Source organism: Cucurbita pepo, chromosome 6 (genome assembly GCF_057944985.1).
Source record: "Cucurbita pepo subsp. pepo isolate OVF chromosome 6, ASM5794498v1, whole genome shotgun sequence".
In the NCBI taxonomy this organism is placed as follows: Eukaryota; Viridiplantae; Streptophyta; class Magnoliopsida; order Cucurbitales; family Cucurbitaceae; genus Cucurbita; species Cucurbita pepo.
In genome coordinates, this window is record NC_141803.1 from 4,749,578 (window position 1) to 4,768,450 (window position 18,873).

An 18,873-nucleotide genomic window follows, 5' to 3' on the forward strand; every position below is an offset into this window, starting at 1 on the left:
AAAAAGAGGGCTTTCCTAAAAAAGGCTATTAATACTCAATTTTCAAAAAGGTGTATAAACAAAACTATATATTATACTATTATATGATAATCCTAGACATCAAAATATTACAACTTTGAGTTTATTCAACTTTCCTTCAATGTCATAACTTAATTGCTACCAAATTAAAGTCGGCCTTATTTGGCCTTGTTCGGCTTTGGCCATCTAACTCTAAGACTCGTTAAAATTCATGAAATGAAATGGTAAAAGAATTATAACGCTCGAGTAATCAAATATGTTGAAAAGACTCGTGTTAGTCTGTGAGGATAATCTTCGCTCTTAGAAAGACCTTAAGATTATGTTGGCGGATGCAAGAAAATGTTCGGGTCATCTAGTGTCAAATTTTTTACCGAGCCGAGTTATCTTTGACCGAGAGGTAAAACAAATTTTTTTATTTTTTATTTTACCCAAAAAGCTATCATGAAATGGAAAAAGCCTAATTTGATGCTTTGTTGTTGGAAAATAATTTTTTAAAAAAATTTGGTAAAAAAAAAGTGTTTTTTTTTTCAAGAAAAAGGTATTCATTCAAAATCAAATTGATGGGAATATTTCTCCAAACATCCATAGATGTTTCTCTATCAAAATAAAATATGTGATAAAAAAATAGATGACAACCCGAGCCTTAATAAAGTCGATTGATTGTTGCTCATGAGAAAGCAAGGAAATTGCTCGATCACCCCCACTTTCACTCTGTTCTCGACTGCTCTTGTCTCATTCAAGTGATTGAGCTTAAAAGCATTCCAGTAATTTTTGGCAACCTAATTCATCGTCTACGTGCCCTTCATATAACTCTTGCATCTAATGGATAGACTTTACGATAACAACTGTAAAGAGATTGATATGAGAATAGATGTCTTAAGGGCAGACCGGAGATGGGATGAGGAAGGCTTCCCAATTTCATCTTTGCTACTTGTTTAAATTTGATCATTTACTAATTTTTTTTCAAGGAAAAAAAAACTTCTAATGAAAATGTTATAAAACATCATAAGCAAAAATATAAATATAATGTTCAATAAACATAATTTCTAAAAATCAAAATTCGAACCATCTTCAAGAATTTAGGAGTAGAGACACATAATATAATCATTTTCATTGTCCTCGTATAGCCAATTGGGAGAAAACTCTCACCTCTCCCTCCCCATTCCATGTAAACGAAGATCTGTCACCCTATTCAGTGTAGATTGCGTGGGTTAAATAGAAATCTTTCTCGAGTAATATGAATGGTTCTAAAGAAAATCCACGGATGCAAATTCCCCTTGTGGAGCTCAGGCATTCGGGTCATGACCCACAAACCCAAAGTTGATCCCGGACAACTCCATGTTACCTCGGTGGTTCGGGCTCCGACCAGTCCTTCCAAATAGAACAAGAATGAATGGGGAGGAAGACATAGCTGATGGATGGAAGCATTCTATAACAGCTGCCCTCAACATCACTCATCATTCATCATTCAATAACTGAAAGAATCCCTTTTGATTCAATGGGTTCCATGCATAGGATTATGGCTCAAACTGTTGCCTCAATCAAACAGGTTTTCAGAACACAATTTTGAACAAGGAGGTAGTAATAACTGCCATTGGTATGATAACAAGTTGTATGGTGAAGGCCACAAGCCAAGATCAGTGGGGAGAATGAAGTTCAAAGGGGAGAAACTCAGACCAATTCCTCTCATGTGAAAGCATCAAATTTGATTAATACTACATAGCACAGTACCTCAAGGTGACCTACTCGGCGATGAATTGTTTGGTAGATGGGGCGATATTGAGACGAGCAAAGCTCGATTACAGGTTTAGCCAAAAGCCTGATCATATTTGACAAATTATTGCCCTGTGCAATCTCTAGGTTCATCATCTCCTTGGAAGAATATCTGAAAATGAGAAATCATGGAAAGGAGGACCTGCAAAAGAGAGATAATATGTATGGCTTAGTCTACATGATACTGATACTAATGGAATATAACTTCAAGCAGCCATGCTGTAAACATAATATGCAACTCATCAACGTAGTGATGGTTACTCTTCTTCTTGTTCTTTTTCGTACTTTTGTCCTTATTTTTCATCTTATTGTATATTCTGGAGCTCAGAGGTTTCAATGTATCAAATTCGTTGCATAAGAAAACACAAGGATAAGAAGAAGGTGACTTGTTGGAGAAGGAAACGAGTGCCAGCGAGGACGCTGGGCCCTGGAGGGGAGTGAATTGTGAGATCCCATAATCGGTTGGGGAGGAGAATGAAACATTCTTTATAAGGGTGTGGAAACCTCTCCCTAGCAGACGCGCTTTAAAAACCTTGGGGAAGCTCGAAAGGAAAAGCCTAAAGAAGATAATATCTGCTAGCGGTGGGCTTGAGTTATTATACCCATAACCCGTAACGTAGATTAGAGAGAGATGATGAAAGGAGGCTATAGATGATCCAAGACCTTCTTGTTTGCAGAGAATGTAAAACGGAATGTGTGCAACCATCTTCGTTCCGCCTCGACTCCAGTCAACAGTGCCTGGGTTATGTGCATCTTCACTGGCAGGTTTCGAAGGCCCCAAAATGGACAGAGAAATTCCAGGGTCACTCAATAGTCCGAGATAATCGTGAGCTCGAGTCCAGACCCTTGAATCTGAGGTTCGAGATCGGGCTACCTGTTCATGAAATTTAGTTCAGCAGTGTCAATAACTTTCCTGCAAATCCCCTGCCCTGCATCTAGGAGCATATGGTAAAGAGAAAGGAAAGAAGAGATGAAAGAAAATAACTTTTGTTTTGTACTGACACAATTACAAGACTTTGAGCTCCTTTAAGCTCATGTTTTAATAGATCATGCTAAGTTCTGAGAAATAGACCTTTCCCAATGAGACCCGCGCTCTCGGAAGTAATTCACGGTGATACGTTGCGAGTTTTGCAATTGCAGTAATGACAAAACAAAGAAGCCTTGATTGTGACGACTTTCTAAAGCTTTCACCACTGCCATTATCACCCGAGTCCTGTCTCAAACCTAAACGACTTTTGAAGCAAACAAAATATATGCAGCAGATTAAAAGTCGAACGTTTTGAAACAAGAATGTAAAGGTAGTTTCAATAAAGCATACCTAGATAAAAGATTTTCATACAACAGCAACTCTAAACTCTCAAAAAGTTCACGAGCTGCATCACTGTGAGATCTGCCACCCCCGCCATGTTCTCCAATGGCCCAACACAACTGCAATGCTAGTTCTGTCTAGAAAGAAGAAACGAGGAAGTAATTCAACCAACAGAAACAGTTGTTGTATCTGGTTTATTGGATACAAGACGTAAGCAACAACCTTTGCAGGGTTCTCATAAGCTTCACCAAGCCGGTCTATTATAGGCTTCTGCAAAAAAAAAAAAAAAAAAAAAAAAAAAAAAAAACGAAAAACGAAATATTTTATTAAAATAAATTGATATAACGAAAAGAAAGGATATTCGATGATAAAGTCTCAGCATGCATGAACATAAAATCAGTATTATGCATACTTTCTTTCGATGAGGGTGGATCGCGTACCATTTAGCCTCAATAATACCCGGTATACAAGCAACACACTCATTGAGGGTGGCGATAAATATTCGTAATAAATAGTAAAACAATGTCTAATAATAGAAATATTCGTAATAAATAGTAAAACAATGTCTAATAATAGAAATAGTAAGCAATGATCACCAGAACTATTTAATATGTGTGGGCAGTGGAGAGGAAAATGGAACATTCTTTATAAGGGTGTAGAAACCTCTCCCTAGCAGAGGCGTTTTAAAAATCTTGAGGGGAAGTCTAAAGAGGACAATATTTGTTAGGGCTTGAGCTGTTATAAATGGTATCAGAGCCCCCTAGTTGGGTGGATTGTGAGATCCAATCCCACATCGGTTGGAGAGGAGAACCCACATCGGTTGGAGAGGAGAACGAAACATTTCTTATAAGGGTGTGGAAACCTCTCCCTAACAGACACGTTTTAAAAATCCGAAAGGGAAAACCCAAAAAGGACAATATTTGCTAGCGGTGGGATAAGGCTATTACCATATGGTTCACAAATTATCTTGAAAATGACAAAGAAAGAAAAAGGAGAAAAGCTTATAAGAAGTTACATTGTCATAGATTAGTGAAAACATAAAGCAAATATATTATCAGTACAGTATACCTTGAGAAGTGCAATGAAGGCGGGTGAACGCTGAAATGCAGCAAGCATAAATTCTAGGAGCCTCTTACGAACCTATAAATATAGAACTAAAAATTCAAATTCTTAACCAACACTCGAATATGATCTGCAAATATTAACCCATGTTCTAGGCAACAAAAGAAATATCTGAACATAATAGTACCATATAGATTTAAGGGAAGGAAATACGATGCACACCTTATAGGAGAAATCTTTGTCGGGAAACAATATTGAGTTTCTTGACATAAGCAGTGGAATCAACGCACAGATTAATGCTGAGAAAGAAAGGTAAAATGTAAATATCTAAAATACTTCTAACCAAAATAAGCAAGAAATTCTAAGATTCAAAGGAAATCTAAAAAAGAATCGTACAATTGTTAACCTCTCGCAGTGCCACGAAAAAATAGACATCAAGAATCCGAGGTGTCATGTTCAGAATTTGTTTCAGCCTATCAGATTGAGCAGAACTTAATGCAGTGTTAATTGCTGCAGTCATCCCAGGTGAATTCCAATGTCGTTCCTGAAAGAATAATAAGTAAACTCAGAATCTTCTGGCATCCAGCCACAGAATAAAGATTACGTAGGTCTACGGTTTCCCGAGCCTTCCTGCAGTTTAGAAGCCGAAGTAATTATCTAAAAGCCTATAACCTCCATAGATAATGATCTCACTTCAAGGAATACCCATTGAGGGTCCAAATTCCTTATCAGCATTAATTATTTGATCTTGCCGTCTTAATCTTTAAATTTTGTCTCTGGCTTTATTCGTTTTACATCTCTCAAAACACACTTTAGAGTTGGCTGAGAGTCTAATTAGGATACCCCTGTCCTTGTTTCCTTATTCAATTAGTAGAATGAGGAATATTAATTTCACAATCAGTGGGGCGAATGTGCCTCGAGAAAGTCATCGAGGACGATGACTAAATTAAGTGGGGGAGAATGTCACAATCTGCAATATGATTGTGACCCGAGTAAGTCATCGAGGACGATGACTAAGTTAAGTGGGGAGAATGTCACAACCATACTATGAAGAGAGTAGGTTGTGACCCTCACGCCATGACAAGCAAAGTGGCGTCCCTCAAGAGACGCCCATCCGGCCATATGCGGGCCAATATAGAAGAGTGCCATGATGCATCGTTCCTTGAGAACGTTGGTCAAGGAATAAATAAAACGAGCAATTATGGGCTACGAACACGACAGTTCGCAGAACATATCCATATGCAGATTCCTTCCACAGGAATACAAAATGAAAAATCAACATAGTAGATAGTTTAGTAGATTCATATTTGTTGAGCTTATTTTAAATTTCTGTATTCCCATAGTATAGACTTCATTTGTAATAGCCTAAGCTCACCGTTAGCAGTATTGTCCTCTTTGGGCTTTCTATTTCGAGCTTCCCTTTTTAAAATGTGTCTGTTAGGGAGAGGTTTTTCACACCCTTATAAGGAATGCTTTGTTCCCCACTCCAGCCAATGTGGAATCACAATCCACCCCTCTTGGGGGCCTAGCGGTCTTTGCTGGCACACCGCCTAGTGTCTAACTCTAATACTATTTGTAACATCCCAAGCCCACTGCTGGCAGATATTGTCCTTTTTAGGCTTTCCCTTTCAGGCCTCCCCCTCAAGGTTTTTAAAATGCATCAACTAGGGAGAGGTTTTCACACCTTTATAAGGAATGCTTCGTTCCCCTCTCCATTTGATGTGGGATCTCACACGATTAGTGCAGTGCTATGATATTACCAATTAACCAGCTACTAAAATGCAGAATATAGACATAGAGAAATAACCCCCACCGAAAGACCATCGTTTTCATCCTTCAAAAGTTCAAGGAAGAGAGGATCAGCAACATCTATTGTGTTGCTATCCTCAGATTCAGAGCCTCCTCCTTCATCCCCGATGGTTGAACCAGTGTAAGCCTCATCCATAAGTGCAAGTAGCATCTGTTATAACACGAGGATTATAACATATTATGAATTGAACTTTTATCCATGAGCTTTTTGGAATTGGGATTCTGAATTCTGATATAACCTCGGGAGCTTTACTCTTCTGGATTGAAGCTATGCTATTTCCAACTAGTGACCCAGAGGAACGCTCTACCCTTTCCAAGGCAACTACCAAAACTGTAATCAATTACCAACAAAAGTTGAAATTTAGAATCAAATAACACAGTTACATAATGTAATGCATGGAAACAAAAAGAAACAGAGGAAGGAAAGACCCAGCAACATAAACTCACCAGGGAAATCCATGAGAGATGGAAACAGTGGAAGGAAAGACCCAGGAGAAATCAATGCTGGAAAGATCTGCAGAAATAGTTTCTCCAACCTGCAAGCAAACAAGTGCACCAATTAGCTGTCGTCCACAAATAACATCCAGTTAAACAATTACCAAGAAAAAATCTCCAAATATTCTGACCCAGAACGAGGCTTGTATATCCAGAATTTGTTCATCCAGTAAAAATATATATATATATAAAAAATTTGAGAAAATAGAACTCAAACAAGAACAATTGTGTGTAACAACTCACTTTTCTCCATTCCACGCAATCAGCTTTAGCAGCAATGGAAAGAACTGCAAATATATCAATCTGAATTAGATCCACATCTTTCTCCTAGTCTAACATTGAATTCTACTCAATGAAGGGTCAAAGGAGCCCCTGCTGTGGTGAGCACATGTTGACAATAGAGGCTATAAACTTGAAAGGTGCAATATTTGTCGATTTGGTAGCCATCAAAGAGGAGAACAAAATGTCTTCCCAATGCATTCAGTTCATATGTAAAATAAGGTCTTATCTATAGGTATGCTGCATATAAATGGGTAGGAAGTGTAGAAACATTTTATTTTTGCCGATAATCTTACCTACCATACTCTTCGCAAATATCTAAACTAACATTAATAACAAATTTTGTGAAAATGCTACAATAAATTATAGCAAATAAATATAGGTGTAAATGCATATTAATCTAAAAATCGAGGTTTTCTCATCAAACATTTTATAAATTTGATTACAAGAAATAGATAGTGTTGTGTAAGTCTAAATTAGACTACTGTTTTTCTTATTATTTTTCAGAGAATTACATGTCTTACATCTTAAAAAATCCTTTGATACTAGTAAGAGTAAATCTAAATAATAATTCTTAGATATAGGTAACTGAATCTAAATAATAATTCCTATATGCTAGGTAACTAAATCTAAATATATCCAATATCAACTGCTTTCCTTATTTTATGGGATTACACAAATATCTCCTAACTTAAAGGCAAATCATTCGACAATTAATTTATAAGGATTTATCATTAAGACTAAGTAAAACAATTATTATCATACAAAATAAAATTAAAATATGCAAGAACTTAAGATCTGTATCAATAAAATGCTCGAAGGAAAGTGCCACTTATCCAGCATGTTATATAGACATGTCTCATTTACATTGAATTTATATGTAGCGTTATTTAGAAATAGTAAAACAAGTCGAGGAAAGGTAACAAAGATATGAGTGAAACTTTGTTTCCCCTGTATGTTTGAAAAGTCAAATGCATTTCAGCTCTCCAAAAACAGACTGAATTTTTTTCTTCCATAAAACTGGGCGTTACTGATTAGAAAAATTAGAAGCAAGTAAAAAGTTAATACCTGTGGCAGCATTGTAGGAAAAGAAGTAAGAAATTTGTTCCGATTTACATTCAGAAATTCTAAAACTGCTTCTGCAACAATTGGATCTGCAAACTCACTGAAACCATATTAGAATAAGATCAAGGAAGCATCATGGTCAGCATATCAATATATTGTAAAATTGAAATTGAGGGGTTTTCCACCAAAAAAGTACTACAAGTATAAATTTCTTCTGATTTGCATTCAGAAATTCTAGAACTGCTTCTGTAACAATCGAATCTTCAAACTCAACGTGATCATATTAGAGTAGGAGCAAAGGGTGTATGATGGTCACTTTGATGGTCAGCATATCAAAACATTGTAAAATTGAGAATGGAGGGTTTTTCCACCAAAATGCTACAACACAGTGAAAAGATAGTTGTGCAATGGCACTACCTTTTCATTTTGGAACTTGATTTTTTTTCTCTCCTTTGCATGAAGAAAAAAAGCATTCATCAAGAGATAAAGAAGTTCAAAGAGTCCAGAAGATAAAATCTGAATCAGTTTAAGAACAAGAGGATTCAACACAAAGCAAGCCACAAGAATAGATTAAACTATACAGAGATGCACTTACAAGTGACCACAAAAAGTGATCAGAAAGATCAATAAAAAGCAGGATCCCAATTACTGATTTAGTTAGTTTGGTAGTTAATTGTCTGTATGCTTGTGTTTATGCTTGTCCAAGGCTCCTAGCCAGTTCCTTTATTGGGGTAAGTTATTCATGTGCTAACTGTTCAAAGGCGCAGCGAGTTTTGGGGGACTTCTACATCTCCAAGGATAGGGCCCTCACTTTAGCAAACGTGATTTTATCAGAAAGGTGAACTTGCTACTTTTAGGTCCTTGAGCCTCTTACTGAAGTTATTTCAGACTTGAGAACTGAGATTAAAAATCTTTTGAGCAGCCCAGAAGAAACTAGGGGAAACAGTTTCCTTGAAGAACATAGCACTGGTAAGATTGACTTCTTGTTTCTCCTTATTGGTTTCAAGGACCTCAGATAGTATATTGAGGAAGCTTTTCCACCAAACTTCTCAATGATATCCAGGATCACTAAACAAAATTCTTGAAATGCGGAGTCCAAATATAACCCTTTTCTAAGAACTTAGAAACTGAAAAGATATTTATCCCCCAATGATTGAGAGCCAAGCAAGATATTCATGTATTAAAGCAATTTGAAGAAACAACTTCTATATGATTCTGCAGTACAGATTCCCTACAAAATGAATATATAACAATTTTTGCGTTTATTCTCTTCTTACACCACGTAAGTTAACTGTCGCAAATAAGTCAAATGCTTTAAATTATTAATTGAAAATCCGAAAGGGAATTTTTTATAAGCAATATTAATTTACCAGAGATAGATTTTGATAACCAGTATTTTGATGAACATAAATAAAACCAAGTAGTTAAAGACATAATAATACAAAGCCTATGCTTACCGGCTCAGACATGAACGGAAAAATGTCTTCAGACTGGGATCAGCATCATGCAAGACCATTTCACCAAAATCAATGAAAAACTGAAGAATGGCCTGATAAACAAGTGCAAAAAAAGAGAACTTACGACGACAACTTAGCATCTGATTCTTGGAAGACACGGCATAAAAGATACTCAGCAGTAATAATCTAAAAAAATCGAGAAATCGATGTAGAGGATGATACCCTATAACCCTATACTGTAATAGCATATATCCACTAAAAAGAACGTACAATAAAAAAAGACCCAGGAGAGGTATCCTCCAGTAAATTAACAATAAAATAAAACTGAACTCAGAACTCTTCAAATTCACCTGATGCTCTAGATTGTACAAAGAAAGAAAGGGGAGACAGAAAACCAAACGTCAAAGAAATCATAAAGAACACAATTGGACAAGTAAATGGGGTCATCTTTTTTGGTCACTTTTCATGCAACCTAGCATCATCTGAGAGACAATATAATCGATTGTTCCTCCATTTATTGAGGAAGTTAACCCATTAAGTAAACCAATTACTAAAAGAATAACCAATACTATATATCATATAATATTAATATATAAACATATTATTCTTTGGGAGGTTGTATCCTTGAACATTTTCCATTTTCATTATATCAATGAGAACTTGTTTCTTGTTCAAAAAAATATTCACATGTCAAATAAAATAATGATAATAACAATAATAAAGAAATTATCATCCATAAACCTACTCCATCAGTTTCCTTCTTACAAAATAACTTGCCCTCGAATTTAATGTGGTGAGTGTTGAGGATTGTTGGGAGGGAGTCCGACATTGGAAAATTTAAGGAATAATTATGGGTTTATAAGTAAAGAATACAGCCTTTTGGGGAAGCCCTAACATGAGAGCTTATGCTCAAAGTGGACAATATAATACCATTGTGGAGAGTCGTGATTCCTAACATGGTACCAGAGTCATGCCCTTAACTTAGCCATGTCAATAGAATCCTCAAATGTTGAACAAAAAGGTTGTGAGCCTCAAAGGTGTAGTCAAAAGTGACACAAGTGTCAAACAAATGGTGTACTTTGTTCGAGGACTCCAGAGAAGGAATCGAGCCTCAATTAAGAGGAGGCTATTCTAAGGCTTTATAGGCCTCAGGGGAGACTCTATAGTGTATTTTGTCCGAGGGGAGGATTGTTGAGGATGGTTGGTTGGGAGTCCACATTGGCTAATTTAGGAAATGATCATGGGTTTATAAGAAATACATCTCCATTTGTACGAGGCTATTTGGAGAAGCCCAGAGCAAAGCCATGAGAGCTTATGCTCAAAGTGGACAATATCATACCATTGTGAAGAATCTTGATTCCTAACACAAGGATGTATGGAACAAAGAACATTAAAGGCTGAAATTTCACTTCTTGTGAGGTAGAAAAGCTCCAACTGAAAATGTGGTCTTCAGACTATCAGAACACTGTTCACACATACATCAACCACCAATTAACTACAAGATATATAAAGCCATCTTGGGGCCTGCGGATTATGCAACCTCACATTTGAAAGCATAAAATCCAAGATAAAGATTTCTATCCAACTTCTGAATTGATCTTAATTTCACTAAACAATACTAAAATAGTGAAGGCGAAGCCAATTGAAAAAATAGTCATATGCCCACGAAGCATTCCTTGTCTACAGTTTTAGTGGATGGAAGAAATTCCCCAACACCATCAAAAAGAATCCCAAGCAAAAAAAAAAAAAAAAAAAAAAAAAAAAAAAAATCAAATCATCCTCCAGTTTAAAGATTTATGAAAGTAAATTCAATAGATAAGAAAGCACACCAGTAAGAGGAGGCCATTAGAAGTTCCAGATTGAGACAAAGACGACACTGAACGCTGAAAAATCTTGTTAAACTGAGGATAAACCCGAGCCACCAAATCCTCAGAATTCTCAGCTTTGCACAATTCATATAACCTTTTAACCTGAAGAAATGAATTCAGCACAAACGAGTGAGGAATAACTCGAAATAAAATTTAGCATATTACAGAGACCCGAACAGTATCCCCCATAATTTTCTGAGGAACCGAACAGAAATCAAGAACAAAACTCACTGATTGAAGTATATTAGGATCGGAAGCGGGATCGTTGCCGGAATTCGAGTCTCTGGCACTGTTGGATAAGGTTCTGAGATGAAAATCCCAATCCTGGTCTCGATCCACCATTTTCATGGATCAAAATCTTGGAGAAAATAGAAGTGAGGAACGAGGATGCTGCTTGGGTTCGGGGGTACATAGGTAATATTTTCTGAAAATTGATGTTTTCAATAATTATAAAAAAAAATAAAATAAAATAAAAACCAAATTATACTTTTATCTTAAAAATACAAATAAACTTTAAAAAAATATAAAAATATATATTTATTATTAATTTTAGACGGAAACCGTTAATATTTATTTTTAAAATCTTCTTGAATTTTAATTTTAAAAAAACCTTTAAAAGTATATTTTAAGTTTTTTAAAAAAAATAAAAATTTTTTAAACACTTTTAAACACTTTTAAAATTTATTTTTGAATATTTTTAAAAGAGTTTTAAATTTTTATTTTTCAGTTCAAGAGTATTTAAAATTTTAAAAATTTAAGGATAATTTTTTTTTTTTTTAAGAATTGGATAATGTTTTTATTAAATAATTTCTTACGCCAAATTGAATTTTTTTTTAATGAAAATTATCCATTAGTAAATTTTTTATTATTTAAATTTAACTTTATGCTAAATTTGATTTCTATTAAAATAAGTGAGTTTTTTTTTTTTTTTCTTAAAAAATTTATTGACCAAAATTATAATTTACCTTAAAAAATTAAATAAGAATTATATTCAAAAAAAATTTCAAAAATAAATTATGTTAATTTAGTAATTTTATTTTTGTTAAAGTAAATTGAATATAAATTATATTTTTATTAGATAATTATTAATATTTCCTACTTTTTAGTTATTTTAAAATTACCTATTTTTATTTAAAATAAACGATTAATCTTAGCAATATTTATATAATCACAATAATACAAAATTAAAGAATTTTTTTTTTTAACTATATTAATTTATAAATATTCTTTTTAAAAAAAAATTAATTATAATTTACGGAATAATGTAATAATTATTTTGTTAGTATTTAATATTTATTTATTAAATTATGATTTAGATGCCTCGTACACCTACCGCTCACAATCATAACTTATGTGATTTAAATACACGTCCATATCATAAAGTTAATACATTTATTACAAATCACGATATTTATTTATTTAAGGCAAAAATAGAAAAATAAAATTTTTGGAATATCGAGAAACCATAATAAAATTAAATTCAAATTTATTATTTTTTGGTTTTATGAATTTTTAAAATGTTTGTTTTAATAAATAATTTACATAATTAATTATGAGCCGACAAAAACTTAAATTAAAGTAGTTATGTAACTACGTAGTTTAAAAGCTCATATCTATTTAAGAAAAAATGCATTCCGAGTCTACCGCTAACAGATCAGAAGAAATGTAACCTAAGGTCGTAAATAGTTGGTTTCAACTAACTAGTATAGTTTTTCACTACATTGATTAAGAAAAAATGTACCGTAACAGTCCAAGTCTACCGCTAACAGATATTGTCCGATTTGGTCCGTTACGTATTGCCATCAATTTCACGATTTTAAACGCGTCTACTAGGGAGAGATTTTCACACCCTTATAAGGAATGCTTCATTCCCCCTCTCCAACTAACACGAGATCTCACAATCCAACCCCATTTAGGAGCCAGCGTTCTCACTGGAACACCACTTGAAATCATGAGACTAACAGTGATATGTAACAAGCTAAAGCACACAATACCTATTAGCGGTGAACTTGAGCTGTTACATGTATCCCGAGCATCAGAACAGTTAAGACATCACTCATTAAGGTAGTAAATAGCTGGTTTCAACTAACTAATATAGCTTTTCACTACATTGCTCAAGAAAAAATGTAACGTAACGGTCCAAGTCTACCGTTAACAAATATTGTTCGATTTGGTCCGTTACGTATTGTCATCAACCTTACAATTTTAAACGCGTCTACTAGGGAGAGATTTTCACACCCTTATAAGAAATGCTTCATTTCCCTCTCCAACTAACGTGGGATCTCACAATCCAACCCCATTTAGGGGCCAGCGTTCTCACTGACACACCACTTGAAACCATGAGACTAACAACGATATGTAACGAGCTAAAGCACACGGTTGAACAATTAATTCCATTTCGTTCACCTCGTAAACTCGGTTTCACAATTCCATTTCCTTCACCTCTCCAACTCGGTTTCACAATTAATTCCATTTCCTGAACCTCTACAACTCGGTCACCTATTAGCGGTGAACTTGAGCTATTACATGTATTCAAAGCATCAGAACAGTTAAGACATCACTCATTAAGGTCGTAAATAGCTGGTTTTAACTGACTAATATAGTTTCACTACATTGATCAAGAAAAAATGTACCGTAACAGTCCAAGCCTACCCACTAACAGATATTGTCCGATCTGGTCCGTTACGTATTGCCATCAACCTCACGATTTTAAACGAGTCTACTAGGGAGAGATTTCCACACCCTTGTAAAGAATGCTTCATTTCCCTCTCCACCTGACATGAAATCTCCCCATCCACCCTTTGGGAGCTAGTATCCTCACTGGCACACCTCTCAAAACTATGAGGCCAACGACAATACGTAACAGACTAAAACAGACTAGTGGTAAACTTAGATTGTTACATGTATTCCAAGCATTAGAACAATTAAGACATCACTCCTTGAGGTTGTAAACAGGTAGTTCCAACCAATTAGTGTAGTTCACTACACTGATCAAGATGAAATGTATCCCGAGCATTAGAACAGTTAAGACATCATTTGTAGGCACGAGTCCGACCCATAGAAATTAAATGTATTGAAAATATTTGTTGACCTAGGAGATATTATTACATCATTCAACCATGGCAGACCAGCAAGGGCAAATGGCAAGCCCTCATTGATCATGGCAACATTCCAATACAATAGAGAAACTGAACCACCAGTTCTTCGAATTCCTCTCATAGTGACCTATTTTTCAGCTCCCCCACTGACCCCATCGCTCCTAAACAAGAAATTTCTTGGTGGGTTTTGTAAATAATATACCTTTCCACACAGTTCCCAAAGCCTTAACATTGTCGCCGTCTCATTTGATTTGACCCTCTTTATAGAACCCACTTTGAAAATTAGTTTGTTCATGATTCCTGTTTCTGGGTCGCTAAATTTTGATCACTTTTTTGGTGGGTGTTTGTTGGTTTCATAATTCGTAGCTTATTTGTCCCTTTAGAGTCGTGAAAGATCATCTTGTTTCGTGGCTTTTTGAGTTTTGTGAAACGTTTGTTCTTCGTGTTCTTGATATTATTGCACGAATCCAGGAGATTAATCTTTGATATCTTTGATTTCTTGCGTTTTTCGTTCGAATTTCGTGATACCCATTTGAATTTCCACCATGATCTGTGCTGTGAAACAATCATCTAGGGCTATCCATTGCTCCGATGGTGTTATTCGGAGCAAAATCTCTGTTCCTTCTAAACGATCCTTGTTTCTTCCTCCTCTTCCGATGCAAAAACCTCCAAAATCCGCTGTTTCTGTTCATAAGGCTGTTCATGTTTCTTCGCTTCAGAATTTCGGATCACTTCGGGTTCGTAAACCTAATCCGATCAAATGCGAAGCTTACGAGGCTGATCGATCGCAACCGATTGAATCGAGCATCGATTTGTCGCAGAATCAAGCCCGTTCCGAGGCGGCGAAGAAGTTGAAAATCGGATCATACTTCGCTCTTTGGTGGGCTTTGAACGTAGTTTTCAATATCTATAACAAGAAAGTGTTGAACGCTTACCCATATCCTTGGCTGACCTCGACTCTGTCGCTTGCCGCCGGATCTTTGATCATGTTGATATCATGGATGACAAGAATTGCCGAGGCGCCCAAAACTGATATCGAATTTTGGAAGTCTCTGCTACCTGTAAGTATCAGATTTGTTTGTTTGATAAAGAAGACAAAAGTTTATTTGTTACGTTGTGATTTGTGAAACGGATTGACTTTTCAGCCATTGAAGATAGGGAAAGCTTGCCAAATTAAGCAATTACAAAGGAAAAACAAATCTAATTCTATGTTCATTCGTGTATATTAAGGATAGATTCATGCTTGTCTGAGTTGTTCTTGTTTGTCTGAATTACCAGAGAACTTTAATGTTTGTATCTGTTGATGTTGATATTGTTGTTTGTTTTAAGGTTGCTGTTGCCCATACAATTGGACATGTTGCTGCAACTGTGAGTATGTCTAAGGTTGCGGTTTCATTCACTCACATCATCAAGAGTGGTGAACCTGCTTTTAGCGTATTGGTTTCGAGGTTCTTGTTGGGTGAGACGTTCCCGCTTCCTGTCTACTTGTCGCTGCTACCGATCATCGGTGGGTGTGCTCTTGCTGCTGTGACTGAGCTCAACTTTAACATGACGGGTAACTAAATTCGACCTCTCGTTAAGCGTAGTTGTTATGTGCTATTTTAGGAGCTATGATGTCGAATGTTGTTGTTCTTTTCAGGTTTATTTTGTATCGAGTTAACCGCTCACTAATTTACGAGTAGTTTACGTTCCTTGTCTTTAGTCTGCTTTATCTCGAACTTGAAGTTGATACATTGCTGCAATATGTTAATACTCGTTTGTTCTTTTTATGTTTTGCTGACATTGACTTGTGTTGGAATAACGTTGTCGTCTAAGATGAGATCCCACATCGGTTGGGGAGGAGATCGAAACATTCTTTATAAGGGTGTGGAAACCTCTCTCTAGCATACGCGTTTTAAAAACCTTGAGGGGAAGTCCGAGAGGGAAAACCCAAAGAGGACAATATTTGCTAGCGGTGGATCTGGGCCGTTACATCCGATATAATTGCTTTCCTTGGTTTTATCTCTTCAGGTTTCATGGGTGCCATGATATCAAACTTGGCATTTGTATTCCGTAACATATTTTCGAAGAAGGGCATGAAGGGAAAATCCGTTAGCGGGATGAACTACTATGCGTGTTTATCGATTTTGTCTTTGTTACTCTTGACGCCATTTGCGTTTGCCGTGGAGGGACCGCAACTGTGGGCAGAGGGATGGAAAACAGCAATCTCTCAAATCGGACCTCATTTCGTTTGGTAATTAGATTTACTTATTCGTTCGTTCGCATCGTTCGGGAAGCTAGCTACTAGTGATTGATCTAAGTTATTCATATTTTCTCCATATCTGAACGCTGTACTTCACTAAACGAAAACCATGCTGATTTATACTGAAATAGAAAATGTCTCGACTCCCGTTGTGGGATCCCGCATCGGTTGGAGAGGAGAACGAAGCACTCCTTATAAGGGTGTGGAAACCTCTCCCTAGCAGACGTGTTTTAAAAACTGAGAGGAAGCCCGAAAGGGAAAGCTCGAAGAGAACAATGTCTGCTAGCGGTGAACTTAGACATAATGCTCGTTTTTCTTGTACTACACGACATTGTTTTGATTGTTTGCACGATATAGGTGGGTTGCAGCGCAAAGTATATTCTACCATCTCTATAACCAAGTGTCTTATATGTCCTTGGACGAGATATCTCCCTTGACGTTTAGCGTTGGAAACACCATGAAACGTATATCCGTCATAGTTTCTTCCATCATCATCTTCCGCACACCCGTGCAGCCAGTCAACGCTCTCGGAGCAGCCATTGCAGTTCTCGGAACCTTCATATACTCGCAGGTGATTCATCGTTCTTCGCCTTTGCTCCGAGTTTCTTTGGTAAATCTATCATTTCATCATATACTTCTTATGGGTCTTGCTGAAAATAATCTACTGGTCCATACGTATTGCGTTAGGATAAGATAAGGTTTATGTGTTCACATTACTCCCATGACAAAGCCCCCAACAAAAAACAACTCTGTGACATGCCACTCTAGTCACAAGATACTCGGTCTCGTTATTTGTCGCACGATTTCTCGAGCGCCAACTCGGGATTGAAATCTTTTTCCTTTTGCAGGCAAAGCAATGAGGAGAGGAAAGAAACGAAACACGAACTTAGGCTTATCGAAGAGAGGGTGGCACGTCTCATATTACATTCGAGGCGAAAAAGGGAAAGGACCGACGAAGAAGGCGAGGAAAGAAGCCTAAGAGGTCGTTTTTTAAGTATTTTAGACACGAAACGTTTGATGTTACGAAGCACGAGCGAGCGAGGTGTTGCGTTGTTGTAGGTATAAATAATGTTTGTATTTGAGGGATGCATAGAGGGAATGAATGATTTGAATACAAGAATAATGACAAGAGAACTCCTTGTCTTTTGCCTATTTGATTTCTGAATCATAAATTATATTGTGGGCCTCTCTGTTTTTTTGCTTTAAAGTTTTATTTGGTGGTTGTTGGTGTGTGTTGACAAGCATCTTTGGAATATTCCCTCCAACTTGTCCACTCGATGTTCGTTCACGGTTTCAAAATATCTTTATTCTTTTGATCGTTACTTGAACGGATAGAAATCGATAGTGTGAAGGTGGCTCATAATGGTGTGTTGATGTTAGGTATGACTTTTTGTTGTAAGTTGAAAACATCTCTTTTCTTTTGAACGTTATTTGAACGGATAGAAATCGATAGTGTTTAGGTGACTCAGAATGGTGCTCGATAATTTCTGTCCAATATTTTAGCGGATTTTTATTTTAGGGATAGTTTAGAAATATTTATGAAAAGTGAAAATATTGTATTACAACTATTTACAGACAAAATTTTAAGCATTTAATAAGCACGGTTGAAAAAGTTAGTGGTGCATTGTCACTCATTGATACTTCTTTTGCGAAATCTGTCCGTGTTTTTTTTATTTATGTTTGAAAATGTTTAGAATTGAAGAATTTCACATTTTTTTATTTAAAGTTTTGATACTTAAGCAAAGATTAAAAAAAAATGAAATGAGGATAATTATATTTAAATGATGTATGAAATGTAGATAAACGATTTTTATATATATACTAAATTTATTCCTATCTTATGAAGTGTATAACGTAATTATTTTTTTCATTTTTTTTATTAATAAGTTTATGAAAATATTAAAATCTTATAATAAAATGTGTATTAAAATAAAATTAAATAGTCGGTAAGAATATAATTTAATGGATTAAACGCAATTGTCATTCTAAAATTTGATAGTTCAATCCGACACTCATTCAAGTGTTGGACTAAAAAAGTACGTAACTTCATTCCGTCTCTAAATTCGTTACATATGGTATAAAGTAGAATATGGAGGAAAAAAATAAAGATAGACTTGACTAAAATATTAGATGGTTCAAATCTCCCCCACACATTAATCAAAGAGTTCGACCGTGAGATGTCACTCCATTTGAAAGAAACCAATTAGATACAAAGAAACCAAACTAAACAAACAAAGTCTATCAGCTAAATTGATTGGTACTCTACACGATGGATTCTACGAGGAACGATAGTTTAAAGTAAAGATTCATTTAGCCTTGAAATTTCTAAATCTTATACTTGCATCCCTTAGAGAAAGATTTCAAAAACGAACTCTTGGAGTAGAAATTCATCCAAAAT

At 35.7% G+C, this 18,873-nt stretch overlaps 2 protein-coding genes across 2 annotated transcripts; one reads left to right on the forward strand and one right to left on the reverse strand.

Annotated features, from left to right (window-relative positions):
* Positions 1–1,003: 1,003 nt before the first annotated feature.
* On the reverse strand, positions 1,004–11,549 carry LOC111797498 (uncharacterized). The gene is made up of 16 exons (XM_023680509.2): positions 11,367–11,549; positions 11,097–11,237; positions 9,268–9,359; positions 7,814–7,910; positions 6,710–6,753; positions 6,419–6,507; positions 6,211–6,302; positions 5,976–6,122; positions 4,559–4,706; positions 4,385–4,461; positions 4,169–4,240; positions 3,323–3,370; positions 3,110–3,237; positions 2,864–3,023; positions 2,455–2,665; positions 1,004–1,933 (listed from the first exon to the last, which is right to left on the reverse strand). The coding sequence occupies exons 1-16, from the start codon at positions 11,481–11,483 to the stop codon at positions 1,884–1,886; spliced, it is 1,713 nt and encodes a 570-aa protein (XP_023536277.2). The 5' UTR covers positions 11,484–11,549; the 3' UTR covers positions 1,004–1,883.
* A 2,766-nt stretch (positions 11,550–14,315) lies between these two features.
* On the forward strand, positions 14,316–17,627 carry GPT1 (glucose 6-phosphate/phosphate translocator 1). Its single transcript, XM_023680205.2, has 5 exons — positions 14,316–15,294; positions 15,563–15,788; positions 16,244–16,466; positions 16,833–17,046; positions 17,324–17,627. Exons 1-5 carry the CDS (start codon positions 14,779–14,781, stop codon positions 17,333–17,335), a joined length of 1,191 nt encoding a protein of 396 aa, XP_023535973.2. The 5' UTR covers positions 14,316–14,778; the 3' UTR covers positions 17,336–17,627.
* Positions 17,628–18,873: the final 1,246 nt, after the last annotated feature.

What these genes read in the sequence shown, in the direction of transcription:
- LOC111797498 (XM_023680509.2), bottom strand. Translation starts at nt 11,483, where the DNA reads ATGAAAATGGTGGATCGAGACCAGGATTGGGATTTTCATCTCAGAACC. An exon ending in ATTGCGTGGAATGGAGAAAA is followed by an intron (nt 6,508 to 6,709) that starts GTGAGTTGTTAC and finishes GTTTGCTTGCAG; the next exon opens with GTTGGAGAAACTATTTCTGC. An exon ending in ATGAAAACGATGGTCTTTCG is followed by an intron (nt 4,707 to 5,975) that starts GTGGGGGTTATT and finishes TTATTCTTTCAG; the next exon opens with GAACGACATTGGAATTCACC.
- GPT1 (XM_023680205.2), top strand. Translation starts at nt 14,779, where the DNA reads ATGATCTGTGCTGTGAAACAATCATCTAGGGCTATCCATTGCTCCGAT. An exon ending in TTTGGAAGTCTCTGCTACCT is followed by an intron (nt 15,295 to 15,562) that starts GTAAGTATCAGA and finishes GTTTGTTTTAAG; the next exon opens with GTTGCTGTTGCCCATACAAT. An exon ending in GCTCAACTTTAACATGACGG is followed by an intron (nt 15,789 to 16,243) that starts GTAACTAAATTC and finishes TTATCTCTTCAG; the next exon opens with GTTTCATGGGTGCCATGATA.